At 38.4% G+C, this 18,167-nt stretch overlaps 1 protein-coding gene across 3 annotated transcripts in view; it reads right to left on the bottom strand.

The window, feature by feature from the left end:
* The window catches only part of RIMS2 (regulating synaptic membrane exocytosis 2), a 257,498-nt gene that overhangs the window by 19,866 nt on the left and 219,465 nt on the right, over positions 1 to 18,167 (bottom strand). For all 3 annotated transcript variants that reach the window (XM_053467729.1, XM_053467731.1, XM_053467730.1), the window contains one exon: positions 13,453 to 13,694. In XM_053467729.1, the coding sequence (XP_053323704.1) occupies positions 13,453 to 13,694 (242 nt within the window). The remainder of the gene's footprint in view (positions 1 to 13,452; positions 13,695 to 18,167) is intronic.

Raw genomic sequence — 18,167 nt, 5'->3', positions numbered from 1 at the left:
TCTCTGAAGACAAGCTCTCCATATTATAATCACACATTCTGAAGCCAGCTGCGCTCTCTTCTTTTCAAACTAATTTCACATTAATTCCATAGGTAAAAGCAGAATTGTAAAAACGTACGAGGGGATACAAAATAAAGGTAAAATGTTCCTTGAATGTTTCATATGCCAGATCGGATTAAAACATATACTAAAGTAAAATATACGATTACCCTGTTCTATTACAGTTATATTGTTTTCGATATACATATATTTTCACGCTTGTGTGATTGACACCCATTGGTGCATTTACCTTTAGCAGTGCACAAGGTCTAAGCCAGGACAGCGCTACACCACTGTCCTTTCTAGCGGGCATTGGGAGAAGACTCCAGTTTTATAGGAAGCGCGGCGAGGAAGCATACTATGCCGACATGGCACAGCTCTCCATAGTGTTAATCGGCCGGTTGGGGAGATCAGTGATCGCCCTTTAACTAGCCCATTGACTAGCTGTGCACCAGGGAGCTCCCTGACATGTGGCAGAGGGGCTCTTCCCCAGGCCTAGTCCAGAATACGCCACTGATCACATGTCCTAGGCTTGCCTCAGTTTTGGCCGCGGTCTGTTGATGACCCCTAAAATACAGCTTTGCCTTTAGGCAATCATTAGATCACAGGCATAGCTTCCTGCATCGCAAGTAGTATTAGTGTTAAGCAGACATTCGAGGACAGCGGTACGGATATGTCTTAAATAATTCTCACAAATACATCCAAATGGCAAGAAATGGGGACGTGAAGACACATATATAGTACAATACATACAAGTAAGACTTCCATGTAAATGACAGGTCGCAGAGTGCCATAATGACATCATTATAATGATTTCTTCATTAAATTAATTTTCTAAAATAAAACAGACAAAATTGGTGTAAAACCGCGTGAATCTGAATACAGTATGTAAACCTTACACCCACACGACTGGAACAGGATAATTTCAGTTGGCAGAACTTACAGATCCTTAATAACAAATCAGCCTTGGCCAGTCGGATTGCTCAGTTCATAAAAACATCCGTTCCTCCTACGATAATTTACACCATTGAAGATGGAATGCGGACTTGGTAACTGATGTGCATTGTTGTTAGTTGTGCCATTGTTTTGGATACTTTTCCTAAATCGATTATAGGTGCAAGACCAGGGTCAAGAAATATTTGTGGGTCCCCTAACACTCCCTCTCCCCCCTACTACCACCGCCATGGCCTGCGCCGAGTGCCGATTCTTCCTCCGTCCGCTGCTCTGAGAGCGACAGAGTGCTGGGACATGACATCAAACACTCAGAGGGCTCCAGGTGAGAGAAGACGCGAAGAGAGTATGGGAGAAGCAGCTCTATAGCAATATAGACGAAACGCGTCAGTGGCCTCTGCTCTATTGAAGATTTTTGTTTTTGTCCTGTTTGTGTCATGAAGGAATTCATCATTTTTTTATTGGAATTAGAACTAAAGGCAATTAAAGCCATACTATGGATGGTCCCTCTGTCTTTGTCTGTAATAGGTAATACATTTTAAGTCTTTGTTTGGGATCTTCTTTGTTTTTTCTTTTTCTGGTTACAAGGATAGACCTACTGATGGTGCTGAACGTGACCGCAGAAAGAAACTGCTTAGCCCTCGTAAGTCCGGGGGTCCAGGGTGAGGGCCCCGAGTGCACCTGCGTAAGGACGGCCCTGTCAAACAGAGCAGATTATTATCCTCTCTCTGTTTGTCTCTGCATAGCTGGAAAGTGGCCTTTGGCTGGGCTTATGAAGAGAAGAGATGTGCAGGCTAAGCTAAACTGCCTCAAATTCTACCTCCAAAAGAACAGCTTCATTCTAGCATGCCAAAAATGACCGTTGAAGGCTATTTATATGCCTGATGTGACAAATAAGTTAGATACAAGTTATGCCTCATCTGCTATGTTATCCTTTTTTTTTCTCTATAACCTATAACATTTTTTGCCTAGGGGTGCCCTCGTTATGCAGCAAATAAATCCAGCATTTTCTTGGCAGCTGCACATCGTTTTCAAAGTTAATGATACACTTCTCAACAGCAAGAGGCCAACAGTAGCTCCACCGACATCTCTGAAGGTTCTCACTTTTAATAAGCACATTTAAACTTATTAAACCATTGTAAGAGTCGGTTTTATTCTACAATATTGTACAAAACTATAAAAAGGCTATTCTATAAAAGAACGGGAATCATTGGCGTGACATCGGATACATTCAGAATGGGCTGTGCCATCTAGAGGTAAAATACAACGGCTCTACGTGCCACGGATCCAAAGTTTGATGGCAACAAAAGGGGTATGAAAGGGACTCATTCAAGCTGCTTTTAATTCATTGAACAAAATGATGTCCATTACAGGGTTATATCACTACAGGAAGTTCTTGAAGTGCATTAACTTTTGATTCTTACCACAACCCATAATGCCGAATGTACATATTTATATAACATTCAGATCTTCTAATTATTTTAAACTTCACTTCAATTAAGCACCAGAGACAGGGGAATTTGAGCCCCATTAAAGCATGCATATATTCAGAAATAATGCTGTTAAAAGGAAATTACAGCTTGCTTTAACATCAAAGCCATACCAAATATGTGTGTAAATAATGAAAAAATCATTGTAATGGCCTGAGGGAAGAATTTCCCCTTTACACATGCTCATTAAAAGGAGTACGCTCTCAAGGGACTGCTATAAGGAACAGTTTCAATTAGCATTTTTACAATGTATGAGATCCTTCAAATAAGTATTTGTAAAAAAACAAAACTATAAAAGTACCCTTAAATGCAAGCGAGGATTTCTTTGGTACCTCCCATAACACACACACAAAAACAAACACACATACTAACACACTCTAACACCATACATTAACACACATACCCACGCTACACTACACATCAGACGCTAATATCCACATCCATGCTCTTAACATCATTCAATACACCATACACCAACATCAACACACACTAACACCATATACTAACATCCACACATTCACCCTAACACCCACAGACTCAAAAACACTCATTCTAACATAATACACTAACACACACAATAACACCACGTATTAACGGCCCACACATATTCTCTAAGACCATACACTAACACACATTCACTCCAACATCATACACTTACACATACACACACTTATAATTGATTGTTTTATATAACACTATCATATTATTCAGTGCTGAACAATGTTTAAAAAGAACATAACGTAGTACGTACAACATGACAATTTACCTTATGGAATCGAGCGATAATGAGGGCATACAGAAACACACACATTCACTCACACTTTTATCTCACACAGTGTGACCGCTGCACTACTAACACGGATCACGAAGTGTTGCACCCGCCGCAACACACGGCCGTTCTGCACTTTTCAGGTCCCACAAAGAAGGCATCCATGGCTGTCCTGCAGCCTCTCTCAAAGTGCCACCCAAAGCAGATTTGTGCAGATATGGTTCTGAAATCACGACTAGACCAGTACCTCTCAGGTAATCAAGGTTAAACATGGTAGAGGTGAAGCTGTGACCGGTGTGGTCATATGAAGGTTAATACTGAATCATTTGCCCCAAGCAGCAGTCCAGGGGATAAGACACCAAAACCTTCTTTTCATACATTTGTTTATAACATGTCAGATGTCCCCAAACCATCTGGCACAGTAGTCGAATTAAGATACCTGTTAATGATCTTGAAACCCCTCTGGATATATATATCTCTCTATAATAACAGAACAGAGATATGGCTTGCAATATGAGGACTTGGGCCAAGTGTAATACTGGATCTACGTTGGCCACTGCTGTACCGAGATAGCCAGAAAAAAAGCCAGTTTTTGGTATTTGTGAGAAAAAAAAGTTAAATATTGTTACACTGTGAGCACTTTGCATGCAGCTGTCTACGTGACACTCTGACAGCTCTCTTGTCTCACAATCAGGAATGACAGGTTGGCTAATAATAGAGAGGAAACAAATCATACGACACTGAACATTTATTTAGGACATCTGCCTATAATTTTACATTAATCTAATTAAATTGAAGTTTCATGCCAGATAGCACAGGGTGCCAGATCTCAGATGATGCTTGAAGAACAACTTCACGAGCATTCAGTGACAGCTCACATTTAGGATTTCTAAAGGAAGAAACCAATATAACCACCTTTTTATAGGTGCTATTATGTTAATTTAAAGATTTGCACTTGAAAACAGCTAACAAGTTTATGGCTTACAATTAAAAGACTATGTTTTTTATTTTATTCAAATATATGGCATATTCACACACTTTGTGTACCATGACCTAACAAGAATACAACATATATGTTTTATTTATGTGTTTAAATTCTTAGATCTGTATTCATTACCATACAGATAGAAATTAAAGTTGTGCCATCTTACACGGAACAAAATGAAGAAAAGCATTTAGCCCCCACCGGGAACTGTCTTTCCAAATGATCACTTCTGAAACTCTTTAGCTTTGCTAACGGTATCACAATAACAGCCTCCATTGCAATCCGTTAGTGTCTGAGTTTAGCTTCACGCCCCCATGATTTTGCTGAGTTTAGCTGCACCCGCCCCCCCCTGATTTTGCTGAGTTTATCTTCACCCGCGCCCCCCCCCATGATTTTGGATTTGAGGCTAGCCACGCTCGCCCACTTCAACCAGCCCTACCATCTCTGGCATGGCTTGGCCCTCCATAAGTCTCCTCTAAGGGTCACCATGTCATGTCTAGTACGTTACAAGCTATGCAAAATATAGACACCTGGTACCTGTGTGGCAACACACACATGCAAACTATGCAAAAAAAAAAAAAAAAAAACTATGCAAAAAGTTTTTTTTTATAGGTCAAACCTACCTGAAAAACCCATGGCTTTCATTTAACATACCAGCTATAGGTTGGACATGGGAATGTGACATATGTAAATATTCCTTTTTTCTCCAGAAACGGTTAATTATCATTTTTACTGTATCTTCTGAAATTACTAAATTCTGCCCTTCTCTCTAAAGTAGGTCCTGGAATCTCAAGCCACATAACAGTAAAATAGGCCAAGTGAGACTATAAATAATTAAATTCATACATCTGCTAATGGAACACAAAAACATGACATTTTAACTTTTTATTAAGTTACATTCTATCCTTATTCTTTGGGTTAGCCTGGAAAGATTAGAGCCTAGGTGCTAAGAAGAGCCAGCTGTAGGAGCCATGTCCCCCTTGAATCACATAGTCCTTCGAGGTATAGGATCATGTATCTGCAAAGGTTCCACGCTGTTCATTTATCTGCTATAGGCGATAACTCATAATAAAAGGGTTTGCAGGTATGCTTCTTCTGCAAAAAAGGCTAAGCTCGCCCGATGCTGAATTTTTGTAGGGTTTCACCTGTAGCGTGCAAGTGAAATGCTGCTACCCCAGCATTCCGGGTTGGTGTTTTTAACGTCCGAGTGGATAGTTGGCTATCCCCACTCTCCACTCAGGTTTCACCCCCAACGGGACTAACCTCCCTTTATAAGCCTTTCCATCTCACAGACACAACTGTTTCTGGCCTCCAACCAGTTCCCAAGTACGGCTCTGAATATTGTAACTGCTACCCGTCTGGTGACTTCGAGCATACATTTAACATCTGTATTAGGATATCACAGCAATTTATGCTTTGTTAGGTAATACGTTTTCTTTACATGTGTTAACATGCGTATCTATTTTTCCTATGCTCTACTTAAGTACAGCAGAGGATTAAAAAAGCGACTGTACATGAATATCAACTGATCCACCAACACAGTTAACACATCTGCTCCATAGGCTCCCACCAAAGGTTGAAGGCAGCTTAATGAGCAGGACATTCATGGAGAACCATATCTTAGTTACGACCCAACATTATGAACATACGGTGTCATTCTGCTACTTACAGATTGTAAAATAACCTCGAAAGACTGTAAACTGAATAAAACGGAACCCAAGTTTAACGTTTCTACCATACACGGTGTATACAATATCTGCTTTTAGAAAAAGTGACCAGATGGCTCTTTTAAATAATTAAACTCAGCTATTCATTTCCAAGGTGCCAAGAGGTTGAGACTTCATTTAAAAAAATAATGTCTACTTTGACATGCAAAGAAGTGAGCTGCAATGTAATTCAAAGTATTACCGCCACCATGGGGAGAATTTTAAGGACGACCACCAGATTCTGCAAGGAATTTTACCCATTGGGGTTCATTACGATAATATCGGTTTCTGCAGAAGATAGATCTCTCCACTTTACCACCACTTCAATCTGGATATTGAACATTAAGTTTGCTTATACAGGGAGCTCAAGAGCACAATATATGCTACAGAGCATGAAATAAACCAGTTGGCATGGCAGATACAAGTTCAGCATGCTAATCTCCATGGCGGAAACTCTGGATTGTATTTTGCTATTAAAATGTTCTTAAACTGCAAAAATACAGTTCCAGACCTGTCACAAAATGTATTTTTAGCCAGCTCCTTCATTTTAACAGTGATAGAAAATAAACTAAATTATCAGGGAGAAGAACTCATCCCTGCCTAAGGGTATTTAACACCCCGAGTGTCAGAAGAGGAGGCAAGACAGCGCCCGGCTTTTTCAATTAATTCCTTGCCTTACCCGGCATCCACAGGGTAAATGATATGGTGTGAAGTAAGAAAAATATCACACATTACACCAGATATAATTAGAAAATGGCAATGGAAATTGAATTTTTAAGAGGACAGAATGAAAAATAACTCAATGATTAAGCCACCCTCGACACCGCATTCCACTTGGGCCCTACGGTGTTCAGCAAACGACACGCGCGCTGCCATAACCTGATTTCTTTGCTTGATGACCTTGTTTGTCGATGTAATAAAAGTAAAATACAAATAAAATTAATATAAGTTAATATAAACTGGTATTGATGCACAGCAAAGAGTTATATCAAAAACGCAATGAAAAAATCAGATCCAGAATAGTAAGCCCTCAGAAAGGGTTAATCTATAAACAACACATATATTATAACGCCGACAAATAGTTGCAGAAAGGGTTCTTTATAGAATACAGAATAGTCAGTCCCAGTGCAATTTCTAAAAACACTAGTTATATAAATATATATATATATATATATATATGTGAGATTTTACAAAATATATAGTATATAGAGCGTTTGTGTGGTGTAAGGGTGTACAACTGATGTCGCAACTTTAAACATAAAAAATAATAATGTATTGACACTACCTATTGCTTGTGTTCTTTGCCAATCAGTATAACTGTCTGTAAATTTTATGTTAAAGAAGCCGAGATCAGCGGCAGCCGGTGGCTGAGCCAGCATTTTCGAATCCTGTCCTGAAATCCTCAACCTTCTCCTCACCCAACATTACAGAGGCTGCCTGAACCAACAACAACAACCGGCAACTTACTGGGAAAGCGAGCAGTCTGTTATACGGAATCTGCCGGAGCTAGATGAATAAATCTAATGTAGACTCCTGATTTAATTTATTAACATCTCCATGTAATTACCTAAATAGTATGTTGTTCAGCAACAATAATGTAAACAATAAACCTCTTGTGTTCCATCGTTTTAGACAGTGTGTTTCTTCTCTTTATTCCTGCATGCCTTCAAAACATTTTCTCTGCAAAACTTGTTCACTTTGGCGTGAAATTAGGACGTTTCCTTCCTAACTGAATGTTTGGGACCAACTTGAGAGCTCTCCAGAAATACGATTATAATGTGCCAAGCTTTCAAAATGTCAGCACTTGTCTTCAAGTGTGTTTAAGTGTGTATGGTTTGATGCTCAACTTTTTAAAATTAAAAGACCATCATTTGCCCTTCTTTTTATTTGTAATATATAAAGAAAATATTTTATTTTTCAGTGTTTGGTTTTGAAAAAGAAAATTCCAAATAAACTTTGCGAAAATTATTTTTAAATCGTATCCATATCCAAAACTCTTTATTAAAGAATATGGTTAGGAAATAATTATACATTATTTTAGTTATCCTCATAAACATCTACTTGTATGGATAAACTTTTTATCATACTTTTTTTCATATAACAGATTATACCCAAGGGCTAATTTAGGGGCAAATATCAGGATCTACTGAACATAAAGACTCATTCTAAACCCCATAGCCATAAAAAAACACGTTAGCTCCTTACTTTCAGTATATTAATGTTGATTTTTTTAGATTAATTTTCAGTAAGAGTAGACCTCTGCTAATTGAAGCTTTGCATTGAAAAATATTAATGGAATCAAATTATATAACGAGTAATTTAGGTGAATATTTCAGCGGACTGATGCTTATACCAATCACCCCCACGACATGAAATATATTCCCTACATAGAACTACGTTCATCATAAATGTAATTGATGTAGATTTGATAAATATATATATCATTTTACAGCGGGTATCTAGCTTTATAAATGTTTGTCTACAGAGACACAATATTATCTGTGTTACAGACAAAAGTCAGAAATCAAGCCCCAGAAACAATGCCTCAATATGGCTAACCAGGTATTATATACAATGCTCAGATACTGTACAGAATTTCAGGAACAGAATGCCGTAAACCGTGTATTATATAGAATGCCTGGATATTGGACACAAAACAGCCCAGGAAATTCTTAATCCATTTTAACTGCAAATATTTAAGACTGGGCCCAGGGTTTTGCAGGGTTACCATCATGAATCCAGCATGATGGCAACCCTGCGAAACCCTGGACCCAGTCTTAAGTATTTTTCTGCGAGGGCGTCGTGTAGCGGGTGTTACGAGGCTCCCAGCGAGGTCATGTAATCGGTGGTACTCGCCTCACCACAGCCCCACAGGAAAGCATAGGGTGCCGGATTCACAATGGCAAAAGATGGCTGGTCTCTAAGAGGTGAGAGGGGGTAGTGTATGTATACTATAGTGTCAGAGTCAGTGTGTGTGTGTGTATAGTGCTGGAGTCAGTGTATGCATACTGTAGAGTCAGTGTGTTTGTATATGTATAGTGCTGGGGTCAGTGTGTGTATACAGTAACATCAGTGGGTATGTGTGTATATGTATAGTGTTAGAGTCAGTGTGTGTGTAAATGTATAGTGCCCAAGTCAGTACGTCTACTGTATTTTAGTGGCAGAGTCAGTGTGTATGTGTCCATAGTGTTAGTGTGTCATTTTATATGTATATAAGACGTTTGCGTGTGTCTGTTACATTAGCGTGCATATGGTGTTAGAGTGTGTAAATGTATGTTAATGTATGGCAAAGCTTGATAAATCCCTGGTTTGGTGAAGAAACCAGATCTAAACCAAATTTGTCGACCACTGATTAAAGACACGAAACCTGTATTTTATATACAAAAAATAATTTTGAAATCCCCCCCAAAAAAATATTTAAATCCACTTATTTCTTATAAACTTTGTTAGAATGCTTTTCTTGCATTAAACAGAAATATTTTAAACCATCTTCTGCAGTTGAGATATTTTTTTAAAATCTTTATTTACTACACTTATATTTATAAAAAAAAGACTCCTCAATAAAAAGTGCAAAAAAAAGATATTTGTTCTAATAGATTTCTCTATTTATTTAACATTCATTTTTTTTCCTAATTAGATCATTTTTGCGTGTAATAAAAACATACATAATATTGAGTCACACAGGATACGTACCCTGAGAGAGATTGGGTACAATCTGAAAAGGATTCACAATACTCGCAGAACTATAATTAGGTGCATGTTCCCTAAATGTATTAAGGTAGATGGGCTGAAACGGGTAGAAATCGGAATACTATGACTTTTTCGCACGTAAATCTTGCCTTCTAGAAATGCTTTTGTAAGCACCACCCACACAAAGTATGGCTTGGAAATGTAATCGTCGGAGATGTGCGTGAATGCATCTGGGTCACAATATCTGGTGAGAAAACATTCTTAGAATGTTCTGGAGATCTGCAATTTGCTGCACATTTGGAGCCAATGCATCAAGTACATTATGGACATGTTTTTAAAGCGATAATGACCATATGGCTATGTGTAAAATCACAGCATTTGCTCGTTACTTTCCCAGTGAACCGACTTCTGGAAAAAAATCTCACTGAATGAGTTTTATAGAAGACACAATACATTGTTACACCTGACTGCAAGTACAGTTTTGTAGGCAACTCAGAGTTAAGGATAGACAAGAACTTCATTTAGTTTTGTTCCTTGTTTTTATGCATGATGGGCTAAAAATCGTCCATTTTTTTACATTAATTACATTTGAGTTCACAACCTACTATTTACCAAAGCAGATCTGCCACTTTTCTCATGATTATACAATTTAGTATATAAGAGCCAATGTTGCTTTCAGGGGCAGCACCTCGTCCTCTGGGGCCACCGTCCGTACTGCTGACATCACGGTTATGATGTCATTTCTCAGCAGTCTCCTGGTGCCCGGGAACTGCATGCCATGGAGGCTGCACTGGTTAGGCACAGTGCTCTATAAATGGGCCAGCTGAAGAAATTAGAATGCCCCCTTGCAACTGGCCCATCAGGAGAGGTGCCATGATAGAAGAAAAAGACCTCTCGGAAGTCTCAACTTCAACTGAAGACCCCATCTTCTCTTGGACCAATACGGCTACATCCATTTTCATTATTACAGTTCAGTACACAAGTACACTGCCGGCAGGCTGAGATTCACATTAACGTTCTTACAAAGAAACTATAATCCAAGTTGTTTAGGCGTGTACCTTAAAATATTTATAACGAGCATATTCTCTGTAAAATAGCCATGTTTACTATGAACCAGATTTAGACTGGAAATGTAAGATAGGATAAACATCCTGATTCATTTAGATCAGGGATGCGCACTCCAATTCTCGAGAAACAGGTCAGGAATTCTGTGTATTCTGTAAACATTTTATACATTTTTCACTCCAAGGTAGGATATCCAAAAATGTGGCCAGGGTGTGGCCCTTGCGGACTGGAGTTGTGCACCCCACCTCTAAATTAACAAAAAACAAAGGATATTAGGAAATATTTAATACGATATTAGTTTTGGGGCAAACCTAAATCCAAAGTGAGTCAGAGGCAAAACGGCTCCAGACACAATGATTGCTCCTTTGGAAATAAAGGCTTCCCGTGTATTCTGATTATAGCAACAGTTATGTTATTTTTATGTTTTCTACTCATTTATATAAAATATGCTTTATAATAATGGCTTAACTATACGCAGAATGTGTGATACACAGTAAATGTGAGATCATATTTTAGAGAAAAACACATATAATGGGGAAATAACTATATCCAGAATTTTAGCTTACCTCATGTCTAAAAATATGACTTTACTATGTGGGGGTATATGCATGCAATATCCTTCCAGCAGAAGCGGTAGGGGGTAATACAGCGAAGACATTTAAACACGCATGGGGCAGGCAACACAAGGCTACAGAGATGGCCAAGTGATGCAAATGGTGTAGACCCACCATGGCTTGGTGGGATAGATACAGATTTCTGCCTCTGCTCCATTACAAGTTATTTGCAGCAGTGACCAGAAGTGTCAGGGATCCAGGAACGACACCAAAGCTTCATACCAAGAGACCACCGGGGACTGAACTCCTTAGATTACTGAAATGAAAATGGGTCTAGGCACTCAATGAGGACAGACGAAACCAAGCAAGCACTCCTCTGGCACATTTATGGAACCTTTCGGATTATTAGAGATAATTGTCAAAGTCTTCCCAACTTTAAAACTCAAGAAAACAGAGCTTGTACATCTCCTACTACGGAAAGTCGTTGAAACTATAATTATGTTGTTTCTGCTTCATTAAAAACTCTATAATATACGATCAACTGGGATAATGCAACAATCCCAAAATTCCAGTCTTGCTGAAGCAGATAGGAGCGCGGACTAACTCATAAGTAGCTGTTTCCTGTTTTAATATTTAATGATTTTTAAATCTCTTTTTTTTTCACACGCCTTTAATATGAATTATATCTTCATATAAGAAGGGAAAAGACGATTCTTCATAAGAATTGCTCATTTGATACATCACGACCATTTGTGTGTGGAATGCATACATTTGGAGAAGTGCAAGCCACAAATTTTAGAGCCATCATCGTACATTGAACCTGTTTCGGCGTGCATTGTTGAGGTCTACCTCAGTCCACTTTATCCAGACCAGAAGGTCTACTGAAACTCTACCACATTGCTACGAAGTGTTCCTTAACTACATCTTGCTATGGTCTGAATTAGCTGGTAGTGTACCTGGACACAGCCCCGAGGAAGCCTGGAATGCCCTTCTCCAGTTACATAATGGACTTTTTGTGTACTGCTAATGTCTAGAGCCCAAAGTACACAACTTGAGTTGAGGTTCCATGCGATACTACCATGCGGGGTCTTAGACACATTTACCTCAAAATGTCCTAGTAATGTTCGGCCTACTTTAGTGTTTCACATTCAACTTTATCTTTGTTCCCCCAAGAGCATACATTTGATTTTTTTTCTTTTTAGATCAATTTTGTCTAGTTGTGTATTTTTTGTACTGGGAACAAGCAGAGGACACAAAATCAGAGTCAAATAGTACATTTCATTTGCTCTTTCGCTTTGACCTAGGTCTTTAGGAGAACCCAAGAACAAACTCAGATACGCTCCACAGACAATACTGCTGTTTTGAGGTGTACTGTTTAGGAATCATTTCCGCAGTGTAATACTTGCAAGGCTTGCCGGATAAACAAGGAAATACAGAATTCAGCGGAAGAAAGGAACAGATGGTCCATCTAGTCTGTTCATCTCTTTCATAAAAAATTAATTTTTAATTTTATTAACAAAACGGTCATATCCTGAACTTCACGGTAATGACATAACCATGCCCTCTCTTTGTAATGCCACACTAAAGACAAAATAAACTACTGGTGACCACGATGTCGGATGTTGATGCTTATACTGTGTTCCATTTCCGAATACATATTCATAAATTTTTTTATTAACAAATCTTCTAGATTTTTTTAACCCTTAGTATCAGTTGGAGAACAACTTCACACTTCCTCACTAACAATGAATGCATATTAAAGTACATAGTAGGTACTTTAATATCCACTCTTTAACTGTAACAAGAAAAGGAAATAAAAAACAAACACTTACCTTGCAGCCCCAGAGCAGGCAAGTGCTTCCATTAAAATCAATAGGAACACTTTCTGCTCATGCGCATGGGGATCTGGTTAGACCCCGCCGAGAAATCTCTTAAGTGAGCGATAGCTGGATAGAACGCAGCTCTCCAAATGCATATAGGAGATTCTGATGAATCCCTCTATGTATCTGGATGCAGAAAACTAAAGCATAAAGTGACACTCAGCTATGAAATGGCCCAATCCACATGCCTCAAATTATGCGGGAGAAACAATTAAGAACCATGTTTATTTTAGTCAATAAAACAGTAAGTCGTTACCTTAGTTCAATGGAGTACACGTCTTCTAGAACAATGGCGGGAATATACAAAATCATTGGCATCCTACCTGTTTGGCTGAGCTGTGAGGTACTTCGACTTTTTCCTGACAAGCCTACGATGGCCACCATTTTGGCTCCGATGCTAGATCGCCTCTTCTTGCCACTTGCACCCACCGTGCCCACCGCTGTGTCAGACTGGCTGCCATCATTCTTCTCCAACGTATACATATCCCCTCCGATGCTGGTGCTCTTTGTCATGTTCTTCCCAGAGACACCCATCTGTCTGCTTTGCATTCGGGATGTAAAGACACTGTCAGCCAACAGCCAGATAATGAATGCACATACAAAATGGGGAAGAAAAGGGAAAACAGAAAAGCAAAGGTTTTAGTTGGAAAGTGTGGGAAATATAGGGAAGAAAGCATCTAGTGTGATTAAAATAGTTCTATATTTAACCCACCATCATGAAATATGATTTATTTACCTTTCAGTTTTAGTTTATTTTGAAGGTCAATAAAATGCTTGAATTAAATTATTCAGACTGATGGTTTAGTAAACTCTCTTGCCAGCTATAAATCTCTGTGAAAAAGTTCTACAAAAGCACTGATGAGCTGTAGATGTAGGGTGTTACGGGTTAAAGAGACACTTAATAAACACAGAGCACTATATAGTATAAGCAAAACAGAGGATTTTCTGAAACACTACTGTACATTTTACTGAATAAATGGACAAAGCAAACTTTTTCATGGCGTTGTCCATTTGAGTGTAATGAAGAGTACACAACGTCCAGTGATCCACTTGTGTAGATCACATTATTCATCAATATCCATACCTAGGAACTGTCTGGGTTTGACCTGGAGTCTCTGGCTCTCCCTGCCCACTTTCCCCTGACACACCCACATTCCCTCCCTCAAAAGTGACTCTTGGGGGCTAACCCCACCCCAACACAAAACTACTCCACCAGAAGAGGGAGAGCTCTGGGAAGTTTTATTTTAATATGTATTTTTAAGCATTTTGTTATTATTTGCTCAATTTTACCACGTTTGGCCCCAAGAAGTTTTCCGGCTCCAAAGTAACTTTTGTAAATTATACTGCCCAAATTACAGAAGTTACTTGAGATTTCCTGTGATACTGCCATTCAAAATATTCTAGTACCACTCATTTTTCTAGATCAGTTTTGCCTAAAGGTTCCCTTTTTTGTACTGGCGATGTTCTGTCAAGCAGGGGACAGTCCCTAAAGTATTTTTCTAGTATTTCTGTATTTTAGTAATAGCTAAATAAATAAATAAAAAGAACATTATAGTGTGCGTTCTAGAGCAGAACACTCGATAGATGAGTGCATGGTAAACATCTACCTCTTCTTGGCCTTTGTAAAATCCCATGGATGTTTCCATTTCAAACCATTCATACTAGACAGACTACTCCTCATGAATACAAGGCAGACCTAGGACCTCTATGGGACTTCCCGAGGGACGTGATACAATCTTTATTAACCGGATGCTAAAAAGAAAGCAGTGTCACAGCGAGAAGCTGAGAACTCGCCTTACACTCCGGTCTTACAGAGGTTTCCAAACTGGAAACGCCATATACATTATCGGGGCGATTGTCTTGCGGTGTAAAAATAGTTTGGCGTACAAACACAGAGAACATGTGTGATATCATGCTTCATTATTTTTTGCTTAAAAAATGTCTTGTTTCAAAATATAATTTTAACATAGACCTTAAAAAAAACTTAAGAATAACTTGAAATAAATATAACTACTAAGGAGGAGTCCTGCACCAGTTGAGATACAAAATGGAAATATATGTAAATTCGTAGCAGTAAATAAGATGTTTTAAGAACAGTCCCAGTGTCCATTGACATCAATATATTTTTCAAAACTATCTTAAAGTTTTTTTTTTGTTTTTTTTTAAATTAAAAACTGCCTAAAAGCTTTTTTTTAAAAAAAATATGTGTAATAGTGGCTGGGTATAGAACCTGACGCAGCTCTATAATAAGCAGATTATTTGAATGACTTTAGGAATATTATATGTGCAAAACTTGCAATAACAAAAAAATGTTACCGCGGGCTGGAGAATTTATCTTTGAATGTTAAGGCTACAGATTAAAGGCGACTTTACTTCCCACATATCAAAGACTGGCTCAAAATCATCCTTTAGGGGAAAAAACTACTTTAGTATAAAATCTGTCCTGCGTTCCAGGGAAAGTATATTGTTCTGCATACCAATAAAGAAGCAGGGTATTCTATGTTACAGTACAGGTCGGACAGGGTAGTAGACCTCTAATTAACGCAAAGGTTACGCAAGATGTTTGGAATAACCTGAAAATCATTTTTGGTCCATAATCAGGCAAAACTGGGGCTGAAAAACGTAAAGTCAAGAGCTTAAAATGGATTTTGAATTCAGATTTTTGTTTGCACCCTGCTGCAACTTTACCTGTAAGAAGAAGCAAATATTTATAATTTGTGATCTGAAATCCCACTTTAATCAGTCTGATCCATGGGGATGTAAAATACTGTAGTGTAATAAGTACTATAATAAAAATGTGATTTATTTTATATGCCCTGCTGGCCATGGTTAAATAGTTTGTGCTGCAAAAACCCATATCCTTCCTGACCTAACACAATGAGAAAAGGGGCTGTTTATAAGATGTTTCTATGGCAACTGCATCCAAAATTTTGAATATATCACAACATATTGTAGTTTTCTCTCCATCTATGCCCAAGAATCCTGCTTTGACTTAACGTCCCCATCCAGAGGAGTAACGAGGGTTGAGTATAAGAGTCAGGGGTCAACCAAATGGCAGACAACGATGGCAGATGAGAAGAGAGAGCTTGATGCATCCTTAGAATTGCAAAGGAGCGTGTGCGGCCGTACTCTTCATGTACCCTGGTAAAGAATCTCATAGTTACACTAAATATTAGTCATTTTGAGAGCACAGCATCGACCAGTAATGTACGGTTGGTCCTGGCCAATGCCAAATCCAAACAAACTGACGAGCTGTAACACCCAAGTGCTTTGAAGACAGCTCCTACTGACTTTCCTCAGTCCTCAAACCAATATGTAACAAAATATGTAATCCTTCCGTATTCAAAATATACAATTTACGTCTACACTGTACATCCACTGGGCATTTAACTACAAAACAACATTTATAAGATGATCCAATAAAAAACATGGGAGCTATTGTGCACAGCTTATAAAACGTACCGTTCAAAGGAAGATACAGTAAGATCAGACGTTGCACTCATTACACTCATCTGGGAAATTCCGGACTATTGTAACGGTAATACGTACAAGGAAAGGAACATTATGATTCCTGCTCGAGCCATTGAGTGCTGCAGAGTAGATACAACCCTCACCTGCTACATGAATAGCAAGCGTTCAGAGTGCCTGGGGTTAGCCCGGGAACGTAACGATCCTGCTAGAACTGCACATTGTGAGGGTTCTGCCAACTTGGAACAACAGGAATCGCGACATGACATATTGGCCACATTAATACTGCTCATGCCAACACATCAGGATTGGAAGGGAAGCTAGATCGTTACCGACGTAGCCAATGTGTTATTAAAAGACACTCACATTATTATTACTGATTTATTTAGTGTAATTATATTCCGCAACATCCCACGACGGGACACATTTGTATGTCATCATACAAATGATACAATGTGAAGCACCAATGTATATCAGACAGAAAAAATAAATGTATGATCAGAATTATTTATTCCTATATATATATATATACCGTATTTATATATACACACTTATTTTTTACCTCCCATGAAATACTAGACTGATGTGTCCTTAAACATCTAGAGGCTCAGGCAGCATTCTACCCCCCAGCAGCGGTCGGCTATCACAGTTGAAATACTAATGTATAAGTATTCATAAGTATTCATAAGTGGTTTTTGAAGCATAATCTATTGCTTTGAAGAATATGAAGAATTTCGTGTTAAAGCTACACAAACTTAAATTAACAACAACTTCTTTTTAAATAAATATGTTTATGATTCACCATTCAGTCAGTCTAGTCTCCCCGTTCTTGATGTAAAGAGTCAAACCTTAATCAGTCTTTGGTCTTGACTTCAATGATTACATTATGTCACATGCACGTTTAAATTCACACACAGCATTTCCCTCTACCACTTCTGATGGGAGGACGTTCCACCTATCCACTACCCTCTCAGTAAAGTAAAGCTTACTTATTAAGATGTAAGGAATAAGTACATAATGCGGTTATATCCATTTGCCCTACCTGAAGAATTGTATGGGTCAAAAGACAGACAAGGGGGTAAGAGGAGTATACGGCCTTTTTCAACTGATTTATTTTTTACTTAACCCCTTAAATGAGGTGCATTTCCTTTAATGGATTAAGCCATATTTTCTCTTTAACTGGTTATTTTCAAACGGCAGATAACAGTAATTATACTGTTTCCTTGTGTTAAAAAATTGCTATTACCTTGCAAAGCCAGAATAAATAAGTTAATGATTTTGCTGCAAAACAGCATCCTCTTCAGACCCATTTAATGAACTGGTCTTGTTGGAAAAAAAGGATTCTGCTGTAACTGTCACATGGAAACTCGGCTGACCTCAGGACATTTTGCGATCTGGTTTCAGAGGGGTTAATAATGATATTATTATTATTATTATTAGTTTGCTGGAAAATGATAACAATAGCAATAATTTCAGGACAACTATAAGGTAAAAAGCCACGTTTCCATGGCAACCATGCTTCGGGATAATACACTACCGTGCATCTGTCAGTTCATATAAATGAAAGGCG

This window comes from Spea bombifrons, chromosome 5, assembly GCF_027358695.1.
Source record: "Spea bombifrons isolate aSpeBom1 chromosome 5, aSpeBom1.2.pri, whole genome shotgun sequence".
Classification (NCBI taxonomy): domain Eukaryota; kingdom Metazoa; phylum Chordata; class Amphibia; order Anura; family Pelobatidae; genus Spea; species Spea bombifrons.
Note: the sequence above shows the minus strand (reverse complement) of the source record. Positions and strands in the feature narration are given on the sequence as shown.